Source organism: Oryzias latipes, chromosome 18 (assembly GCF_053564925.1).
Source record: "Oryzias latipes strain Hd-rR chromosome 18, Olatipes_Hd-rR_3.1".
In the NCBI taxonomy this organism is placed as follows: Eukaryota; Metazoa; Chordata; class Actinopteri; order Beloniformes; family Adrianichthyidae; genus Oryzias; species Oryzias latipes.
This window is the reverse complement of record NC_136254.1, coordinates 8,223,103-8,234,154: the sequence shown is the minus strand read 5'-3', so window position 1 is coordinate 8,234,154 and position 11,052 is coordinate 8,223,103. Positions and strand designations below refer to the sequence as shown.

The 11,052-nt window shown below is 41.6% G+C and overlaps 1 protein-coding gene across 1 annotated transcript; it reads right to left on the bottom strand.

Annotated features, from left to right (window-relative positions):
* Positions 1 to 3,697: 3,697 nt before the first annotated feature.
* LOC101165792 (uncharacterized) lies at positions 3,698 to 5,203 on the bottom strand. The gene is made up of 5 exons (XM_004086755.4): positions 5,074 to 5,203; positions 4,309 to 4,998; positions 4,107 to 4,220; positions 3,985 to 4,022; positions 3,698 to 3,908 (listed from the first exon to the last, which is right to left on the bottom strand). The coding sequence occupies exons 1-5, from the start codon at positions 5,126 to 5,128 to the stop codon at positions 3,780 to 3,782; spliced, it is 1,026 nt and encodes a 341-aa protein (XP_004086803.1). The 5' UTR covers positions 5,129 to 5,203; the 3' UTR covers positions 3,698 to 3,779.
* Between the last annotated feature and the right edge of the window lie 5,849 nt (positions 5,204 to 11,052).

Sequence of the window (11,052 nt, the reverse complement as noted above, 5' to 3'; positions counted from 1 at the left end):
TTTGTGGGTTGGTCTTATTTTTATTGCATGTGAATTGGTGGCTTGGAGTGCAGGCCGGCTCATGCAAAGAACTTAGGCGGGACGAACGTCAAGGTTGACACTTGGACTATAGCGTCACATGGACATCTCACCATCGTTCTCCTAAAGACTCTTGATGCGACAGCTTTAAATGTGTTTTATGTCATCCTGGTTGTCTTTTTTTTTTAACCTTTACTGGTTTTAGAGTATTTTATTAAAACCTTTTACCTACAAAGGCTTTGGCTGTCTCTGGAGCAACTGGCAAACTCCCCAGTGGATCCCTAAATTTGTGGCAGCTCTGGGGCTTCACCCTCCCCCTCTGACACCTACATTACCCAACTATTCACAAAGACCTTTACATTTTTTTTTGTGTATGTGTGTGTGAATCTGTGCTTGACACTATAAAGGTCAGACTTTTTACCTAATAAACTCTGCTCCTTTTGTGGTCTACAACAGGAAGTTTTAACCAAGTTTTCTGTTGTTCTATTTCTTTTATACTTTTTCTGCAAAAAGTTAGTTTTTCTTCTGATTAATCGATCACACCCTACTGACACCAATAGTTTTAGTAAAAATGTCAGAAAGTATTGTTGTTCGAGGACCAAAACGCAGGAGATTGATATGAGTGTTTTCTTGTGTTTGTATTCTCATGATACGTATAACGTGGCAGACCCAGATGCTGGAACCCAGAAGGAAACTCAGGCCAAATAGTAGTTTAAGAAATTTATTTTTCCAGTGGCGTGGAAAATGTTCATCAGCAGGTGAAGCACAGTCAGTATTCTTGCCGAATGAATGATTTAGGAGTTGGATCCGAAGCAAGGCGAACGGGCTCTGGTACCGAAGAGGTTCTTGGCAGGAGTCTTGGCTTGACAGGCATGAGCGAGACAGGAACGTGGCGTGGAGAGGATGGACCAGGTGGATACTCGTGATGACAAAAACCTGACAGCGGAGCAACAAGGCGAGGTAAGTACAAGGTAAACTTGAATACAAAGCAAAACGTGGTAACCAGACATAAGCAACGATTAGGAGCAACGAACTGGCGATGAATGCTGGAGCTGGATCTCCTTATGAAGGCTGGAGCAGGATGAGGTGAGTATCCACAGCTGGTTCCAATCAGCAAAGCAGAGAAGACAGAGTTATTTTTCGAGAGGAGGATCAGAGTCCTAGCTTTTCCTTTAGGTGAAGAAGAGGGACAAGAAATTATCTAGAAAAAAGTGCTGTGACAAACCATATAAAGTCAAAAGGACAAAAAAATATGGGGCAGCAGTGGTGCAGAGGTAGAACAGTCAGCGTCTTATCAGCAGGTCAAAGGGTCAGTTTCTGCCTTTGCTGTCCAAGTGTCCAAGTGTCTTTGGACGAGAAACTGAACTCCACACTGATTCTGGGGGTCTGCTTAGCACCCTGCAGGGCACTGCCATCAGTGTGTGAATGTGTGTGCAGGTGTGAATCAGACTTAAAGTCAAAACAGCACCAAACCTCAAAGAACCCCCACCTGAAAAGTCAGATCCAGATAATCTAAAAAAATGAAACTAGACAGAAGAAAGGGGTCTGGAGGAGGACCAGAACCAGAACTAAACCAGAGATCTAGACTGGACTTAATATGAATAATAAATATTATGCCAAGTCATAGCTTTATATTTTTGTTGGTGAACTTAGGACAAAATATATATCATTATTTATTAAATTTTAAAAACAAATCTTCAATACTTTGCAGATCTTGGAACTTCTTATGTTAAAAGAACTACGTTTGAATCCTGAAGCTCACAGAGAATCAGAATCATAAACATCTTCTTAAAGTCTTTATTCATCATACCTTACACTTCTTACTGGACGAATTGAAGTTAATCTTATTCATATAAAAATATCATTTTTATGTTTCTTGTTTCCTGTTGTGTTGAAATGCAAAACTGTTGTAATTAGGATTTCATATCTAACTTTAAAAGATCAAACACATGTGAATTTATTATCTATTTTCAGTAAAATACTATAATTCAAACTCAGTTATTCACTGAGTTGTTTAACAGGATCTTAGTGAGAAGAAGCTTGAAGAATGGAGAAGTGTGACGGTGCCCTTTTTTAATAATAAGAGAGATGCACAGAGTTGTGGCAACTACAGATGAGTGAATCTGAAGAACCATCCGATGAAGTTATGGGAAAGAGTAGTTGAAGTTAGACTAAGAGCAGAAGTGAACATCTGTGATCAGCAGATAGGTTCAATGTCATAAAAAGGGCTCTACAGATGCAATATATGCTTTGAGGATGTTGATACAGAAGTACAGGAAAGGTCAGAGAGACTTGAACTGTGTCTTTGGAGATCTGGAGAAAGCTCTTGACAGGATGCCCAGAGAAGAACTGTGGTATTGTATGAGGAAGTCTGGACCGACAGAGAAGTATGTTAGAGGAGTGCAGGACATGTATGAGGACTGTAAGACAGTGGTGAAGTATGCTGTACTGTTGACAGGAGTTCAAGGTGGAGGTGGGTTTACATCAGGGATTAGCTCTGAGCCTCTTCCTGTCTGCAGTGATTATGGACAGGCTGACACATGAGTTTAGACAGGAGTCACCATGGACTGTGATGTGATTTGTATTGAGAGCAGGAAACGGGTGGAGGAGAAGCTAGAGGTGGAGGTTTGCCATGGAAAGGAGAGGAGTGAAGGTTAGATGCAGCAAGATGGAGCACATGCGTGTGAATGAGAGGGACACAAGTGGAAGAGTGAGATTACAGGGAGAAGAGATCAAAAGGTGGAAGAGTGTATGTGTAGGATCAACGGTCCAGAATAATGCAGAGTGTGAAAAGAAGTGAAGACGCGAGTGCAAGCAGGTTTGAATGAGTGGAGAAAAGTTTCAGGTGTGATGTGTGATAAAAGAGTTTCAGCTGAAGTTTTTTTCTTACAGAGAAGGAAGGTCTAAGTGCAGGGATACCCAGTTAAGTTTAGTCTGTTCAGCTTAGTTTAGCCATTACCTATTTGATTCTATAGCTTTATGTTCTTTATGATTCATGTTTATTACACAAACTACTGGTTTGAAGCCCATTGAGATGACTGTTGTTGTAATATTAAATATAAATAAATTTATTGAATTGAAGTGAAAGGAAAGGTGAACAAAACTGTGATGAGACCAGCCATGTTGTTCTGCATGGAGACACTTTGGAAAAGACAGGAAGCAGAGCTGGAGGCAGCAGAGATGAAGATGCTGAGGTTCTGTTTGGAAGTGACCAGGATGGATAGAATCAGGAATGAGGACATCAGAGGGACAGAAGACGTTAGAGGTTTTGGAGATAAAGTCAGAGAGGCCAGACTGAGATGGTTTGGACATGTCCAGAGGAGAGACAGTGAATATGTAGATAGAAAGATGCTGAGTCTAGAACTGCCAGGCAAGAGGTCAAGAGGAAGACTAAAGAGGAGGTTTATGGATGACATGATGACATGAATGTAGCTGGTGTTAGAGGAGAGGATCCAGAAGACAGAGTTAGATGAAAGAAGCTGAATTAATTACAATGACAATAAATAAATCTTGAAAAAATGTAAAACAAGTTTTAATAAGCACAGAGGTTCTTATTTTTCCAGAATTTCACTTCTCATCAAAATCATGACAGTACAAACAGATGAAAACACACCTGAGTCTCCAGAGTTCATGAGAGAAAAAAGTAATAACATTTCAAATATCCAAAAGTTGGGGACAATATTCCAAACAAGAGTATCTATTATAAAAAATCAAAAAGTAGATTTGTAGTTTTGTAGAAAATATTTTTATTTGAAACAAATTCAGTTCTGCGGTCTCACACTGGCATAAACACAGTCGGTGTTGCCTCCGTTCTTCTGTCTTCTTGATCTGTTGGACTTCTTAACATTAACAGCAGCATAATGGAGGCTTTCTGTGTCTTTGTTCTCAGCCTGAAGATGAAAATAAAAACTTTACTTCAACCTTTGAAACAATAACATTTGTCATAATATTGAGATGATATCAAACCTCTGTTTGTGGTGTAGAGGCAGCTGCTGACCCTTCATCTGGTGTTAAAAGACAAAATGTTCATTTGCAAACAGCATGTTCAGAGAACTGTGAGAGAAAACTGAGATTCATAGTTTCTGTACCTTTAGACTGGAAGCAAATTTGTCTTTTTATCTTGTAAACCAGAAAAACAACAAGGATGCTCATGAAGGTCAAAGATCCAGTTAAGAAATACACCAACAAAGAGTTTGTCTGACCTGCAGAGAGTCACACAAACACATTTCTGATGTGAACTTTTTTTCACAAACTCTATGTTAACTCTCCACAAATATCACTGTAACTCACCTGTGAGGTCCAGCTTGGTTCCGTTTCCAAACAGTATGTGTCCACATGAGACAACAGCACAGTAGTAGATCCCAGGCTCATGCAGGTTGTTCATGTGCAGCTCATAGACACAGCTGTGTGTTTGTGTGTTGTTCTTTCTCTCACACTGATCATTCCTGCCTCCATGAGTGTAAATGAGTCCTGGATGAGAGTCTTCAGAGTCTTTGAACCAGTAAACTCTGTGTTCTTCATCACAGCTCCCAGTGTGGACTGTACAGTTCAGAGTCACAGAGTCTCCTGCATGGATGTTCTCAGAGGACGACTGAGTCACCAAAGTCTGGATGTCAGACGACGTGTCCCTCACATGGAGACTATAGGCCTCCAAAAATGTGAATGTATAAGTGTAAGAACTGATGCAGTAGTAAGTAGCAGAATCTGACATTTTCACATTTGAGATCTTCAAGTGGTTTTTGCCTTCATTTGTCTGTAGTTGTAACCGTAGATCGTTCTTGAAATCATCTGAAAAAGTTCCATTTTTCTTATAATCGAAAAATTCCGACATGCGCTGTGGTTTCTGTCCCAGAGGTTGTTTATACCAAAAATAAAAATCTGCTACAGTCCCTCTATGAAAACATTTCAAAGTCACTTCTTGTCCAACAAGAACTGATTCAAAATGTAAAGAAGCAGAAGATTTCTGAGCCCAAGAATAAGCTGAGGAATAAATAAACAAACACGCATTTATATACTTAATTTTTTAGCTTGTGGAGTTGATGAAATAAAACTCACCCACTGTTCCCAGGAGCAGACATGTCACACAGCCAGCAAACACCAGAAGAGTCATTTTTCTGAACCTGCTGAGTCTCACTGAGAGAGGCTAGTTAGTTCTCTACTTTTAAGTGTCAGGACTGGATGTGATCGGCCAATCAGAAGTGACTGAACAATCACATGCTCTTTAGCATCTTTTTTTTTTTCTTTATGTATTTCAAAGACATGCTTGATATTTCAAGTGTTGTTTCTAGAAATGTTTCTCAGATGTGAGTATGTGTTGTTGTCCGCCTCTGTTTGGTCTTGTGATGGACTGTAGAACTTTCCAGGGTTTACCCAGCCTTTGCCCAATAGTATTTGATAAGCTCCAGCAACCCCTTTGACCAGAAATAAAGTGGTTTTAGTAGAAAAATGGTTGTTGGTTTTCTTTTGTTAAATAATGTGGTCAGCACTGAGAGTGTGGAATTTGTCTGTCACTGTGCGTCTAGTCACTCCATTAGCTTCATAAATGTAAAAGTAGGGACTTAAACAAAAAAGCTCTCCACAACTGGAGCAAAGTTCCCAGAATTAAACTCTCAGCTTGTTTTTTTTTCTAAGTTGTGACAGCAAATGGTAACATGTGATTTAAAACTAAATAAATGTCCAAACGTCTCAACGTTTACAGACCTCAGAGATTTAATTCAGAAACATGAATGCTGAGTAAAAATCAAATGAATAAAGTTATATTTGATTGCTTAAATTTCTGTTGAAATAGTCCAAAATGCTGCATAGATGTTTTTCATATTTTTAAATGACATTTGGTTCCCAACTGTCTATTAATCAAACAGCGCTGATGCCTTACTCACATACTCCCATAGGGGTCAACCCCCCGTACAGGTGCTGCAGGTGTTTGGATGCAAAAAGGGAGGGCAGATGTGCCTTTTAGTTCACCAGAGGTTTATGTGGGCACCTTACTGGATTGAAAATGGAACATACTGCTGTGCACTAAGTGTATTGTGAAGTGTTTGTAAGGAGAATGTAAGTTACACGTAGATATATATAAAGGTGATGCTGCCAGATAGCTATTTTGGCCTGCACTTAATTTTGCTAGTTCAAGTCCTGGCCTCTTACTGCTTGTAAACAGGTGCTGCATGCACAGGATGTGAAGGTGATACATGATTGCATGTAACATGCTCATGGGATGCCCACAACTACACTCCGATTGTTTGATTTCCTACTTTCTAACAGCCAGACCTGCACAGAAGGTGAATGAGTGCCCACTTATCACTTAAACACTAGCCACGGTTACATGGCCAAAATATCTTGATGGAATAAATGGTCGGGTTAAAATTCAACCGTGAACATGGGCACAGAAAACCTTTTTCCAATTAGAAAAACCTTCAAGTGTCTCACCTTCGGTCGGAATAAATCATTTGGGCATGCGCAGTAGTGGTAAAAAAAATCCCGGAAGAGGAAATAGGTCCCGTTGTAAACAAAATGCTGCCACAGACATTTATGCAGCAGCAGCTCGGTAACATACGAGACAATCTTCCAAACGTGCTTTTTATTAGTGTCATGAATGTTATGAAGCGCCTGTTTGATCATCGTTTTATTTAATCCGTGTGGTCAGTGCTTTTTTTGTGGAAGAACGGAGCTGGAAGAAGGGTTAGGACAGGCTATAAACACGAGCTAACAACATTAGCCTGATGGACACAAAATCCAGGACCGTGCGGGAAATGCTGCAATCTGCATCTTGGCTGCACGTAAATGTGTGGGAATAACATCAGTCTTTGTTTTGTCGGGACACAACTGGAAACACAAATCTCCCTCGTGAGGATGTAAGAGAGGCGAAGAGCCAGCGGGGCGAGAGCGGAGCGGCGCTTTTCACGGGGCCTCCGCAGAGCAGCAGGTCGGTCCCGTATGCGCTCCAAGGCTTTCTCTGGAGTGAAACACTGTCTATGCATAACGTAAACCAGAGCAGTAGTGACACACGAATGAACCGTTTACATGCTCAACGATCGGATAAACGATAGGTATAACCCACCTATCTCCATCGGAAAGAAATTTTGATCCGAACGAGTCTGACCGGGGCAGAGTATTCCGAACGGTGTGGTTAGATAACGCATTTCCAATCTTTCCGATTACTTTTGCCCATAAAACGCAGCTACTGTTAATGTAACCTTGTGTGAAGGCTTTTTTGTGGGGGATTTAAAAAAAAGACTGTTAAACGTGGCTTTCTAAAGGGGAGCAAAAGCACACACTGGGACACAGTCTGCAATCAGAACATACAATCAATTGTTTATTGGTGCAGGTGCAGTTTAAATAGGCAGTGACATGGCATGACCACAGGGAACACACCTGAGAAGAATTCTCAATAATTGGGAGCACACCCATTGGACAATCAACCTGTTAACAATCCAAACAAGAATCTGCAAAAGGTAAGTAGCTTTAGTTTTGTTGCTGGTTTGGTCATTAGGTCAGCAACCATCTGATCCGTTGGACAATATTTCAAAAACACTTCACCATTGTTTACAGTTGATCTCACAAAATGATATTTAATATCAATATGCTTGCATCTCTGTCTATTTACAGGATTCTTTGCCAGTGCAATTGTGCTTTGACTATCTTCATAGATCACAGTTTTGTCATACTGATACTCATCGAAATGTTGAAGCAGCTGAGTCAAATACAAACATTCCTGTATAGTGGCAGCTAAAGCCATGTACTCAGCCTCACATGTTGACAGTGCTACAGTTGGCTGCTTCTTGGTCTTCCAGGAAATCAGGGGTCCATTTTTGCTTAGGCTAATACAATAACCAGAAGTACTACGTCTGTCATTGGTGTCACCTGCCCAATCTGCATCACTGTAAACCCACAGCCTTAATCCTTCATCACTTTTCCTGTAACAAAGTTTCTTATCATTTGTGCCTTTCAGATATTTTAGTACATGCTTTAAAGTTGTCCACTGTTCTTCTGTTGGTTCACTGAAATACTGTGACAATCTGCTAACAGCATAACTCAGATCAGGTCTAGTGCATGAGGAAAGGTATATTAGGCTACCTACGGCCTCTCTGTACTTCCTGGGGTCACTCATCTTTTTACCACCATCAGTGTAATACAACTTGGGTTTACAAGGTGTCGACCTGGGTTTACAATCTTGCATGTTAAACCTCTCCAGCAGTTTATCAATATAACTCTGCTGTGACATGGTCACTTCACCATCACACTGATCAAAGGTAATACCCAAAAAAGTTTTCAGCCTGCCCAGATCTTTGACAGTTTTTAAAACTCTTCCATCACTGGCAGCTATGACCAAGTCATCAACCCATATCAATATTATTATTTTTTCATATTCTGTTTCTCTCTTGTAAACACAAGGATCAACTGGATTTTGTACAAAGTTGTTTTCACACAGGTAATCATGTAACATTTTGTTCCGATTTTTACCTGATTGTTTTAGCCCATACAATGATTTTTCCAGTTTACACACAATTTTCTCATTTGTCTGAGATTTTACATCATATCCCTCTGGCTGTTCCATGTAAATTTCAAAATCAATTGGTGCATGTAGGTAGGCTGTCTTAACATCCATCTGGTGGAGGATCAAGCTTTCCTGGGCAGCTTTCTACATTAACACTCTCACACTGGTTAGGTTAACAGTAGGAGAAAAAGTTTCTTCATAATTTACTCCCAACTCCTGACTATATCCCTTGGCAACATACCTTGCCTACCTTGCATACCTTGTCAGACCCATCAGCATTACATTTGATTGCATAGATCCACCTACCCCCCACTGCTTTCTTGCCCTCAGGCAAAGTGGTCAGAGTAAATGTGTTGTTCTCCTGCAATGATTTCATCTCTTCATCCATTCCATCTATCCACTCTCTTGAGTTGGATGAAGTCACAGCCTCTCTAAAAGTTTGAGGCACATTCGAAACCATCTTATAGCAGTAATCAATGTTGATCTGTGCCTGATCATGCTGATCAGCAGTACCATTCTGGTGTGGCGAGTATGGTGCTGATGTTTCATGTCTAATCATATTCCTGCGAAGTAGTGCTTGGTAACCCTGTCCAACAAATTCGGTACCATTATAAGATCTGATACATTTAACTTTGCCATATGGAGCTATATCAGCTAGAAATCTCTCTGTAGCTTCCAAAGTATCACTTTTGTGCTTTAAAAAATACACAAACATTGCACTGGAGTAGTCATCGGAAAAGGAAAGTGCATACCTATAACCTTTCATTGGACTCTGGGTTAATGGGCCCTGCCAAGTCAGTATGTACCAGCTCTAATGCCAACGTTGCCCTTACATCAGACTTCCTGTTCCTACTTTGAATGAATTTACCTTGAATACACACTTCAGATTGCATAGATTTAGGTACTTTACCCTTAATTGACATGCCATCAACAATACATTCCAACTTCTGAACATCATTATAATTGCAATGTCAAAAAATCTCATGCCACGTCTGAATGTTATGGCAACTCATAGATTGATCACAGTTATTGTTCTCAGGAACCGTAGGCAAATAGAACAGTCTGTTGTGTTCATGAATAAGAAAACGTGTACCGTCTTTGTACTTCAGGACGTCTTCTCCCTCCTTGAAGATTACTGTTGCTCCGTTGGAAGTTGCAGCTCTCACAAAAGAAGATGTCTTGGGGATAGGAGGGGATATACAGCGCCTGCTTCAGTGTGGCACAAATGTGACGTCCCCCGCTGTCAACCAGCCACACCGGTGCTTCTCCTCTGCGCTCCGCAACCCCCTTGCACCTTGTCCCATCAGCCAGTTCCACACAGTGTGTTTCAGCCTGGAATTGATCGTCAAAGCTCTTAAACTTAGCAAGATCTGTAATGATATGCGATGTTTCACCAGTGTCCACCATCAACCCTTTTCTGGTGATTTCGCTCCCTGGCTGATAATCAGCGGTCACCAAGAAGGCAAAGGTGTTATCCGTCTCCTCGGATACTCCGCGTGCGTTGTCCTGTCGCTGCTGCTTCCGACCTCCTCGCCGTGTGTTGCTCTTGCCTTGGCTGTACCACTGCTGACCACGCTGACACTGTCTTGCCTTGTGTCCTCTCTGACCACAACGGAAACACTCAATGTCTCTGTTCTCTGCATTTCGCATCCTTGCACCTGACAGGGCACTAGTTTTCTGTGCCTGGGCACCCATGACGCACGGTGGCGCAGTGGTTAGCGCTCTTGCCTCACAGCAAGAAGGCCCCCGGTTCAAGTCCCGGCTGGGGGACGTGAAAAACAGAACATCAGTGGGGGACCTTTCTGTGTGGAGTTTGCATGTTCTCCCCGTGCATGCGTGGGTTCTCTCCGGGGTCTCCGGCTTCCTCCCACCATCCAAAAACATGCTTCATAGGTTAATTGGCAACTCTAAATTGACCATAGGTGTGAGTGCGGGAGTAAATTGTGAGTGAGGACATTCTACCCTGCAACAAACTGGCGACTTGTTCATGGTGTCCCCCCTGCCTTCGCCCACAAGTGGCCCGATAGGCTCCGGCAGCCCCGTGACCCCAAAAGGGATAAAACGGTACGCATGCTTTCAGTGTTCTCATAACTGCGCAATTTGGTCTTAAAATCTGCAAAAGAGAGGGTCTCATCGCTTTGAGTGACAAAAATTGAAAAAGGCTTGAATGATTCTGGCAACCCCTTTAAGACCATTGCAACCAGTAGTCCATCACTCAAAACTTCTCCGGCGTTCCTCAGCGCTATGATTGAAGTCTCAGCACGTATGATGTAATCAGTCACACTTTCACCACTTAACTTTTGCAGGGAGTCTTGCAATATCTTGAGAGCGCCACGCCCATCATCAGCGGCCTCTCGCATGACCAGAGACAAACTTTTATCATCAAGGAATTAAATAAGTTCAGCATATGCTTCAGCATTTTTCGCTGCATCCTCAGCCAGTGTGTCTTCATCCGCATCTGTGGCAGGTTCATTTAGAATTGTATCCTTCAGTTTCTGTAACCGCAAATGTCCCAAAAACTTTGTCTCCCAGAGTTCATA

Excerpts from the sequence above, each read along its gene's own strand:
- LOC101165792 (XM_004086755.4), bottom strand. The coding sequence starts at position 5,128 with ATGACTCTTCTGGTGTTTGCTGGCTGTGTGACATGTCTGCTCCTGGGA. Across the intron at positions 4,999-5,073 it reads TCTGCTCCTGGGAACAGTGG|CTTATTCTTGGGCTCAGAAA; the intron begins GTGAGTTTTATT and ends TTTATTCCTCAG. Across the intron at positions 4,221-4,308 it reads AACCAAGCTGGACCTCACAG|GTCAGACAAACTCTTTGTTG; the intron begins GTGAGTTACAGT and ends GACTCTCTGCAG.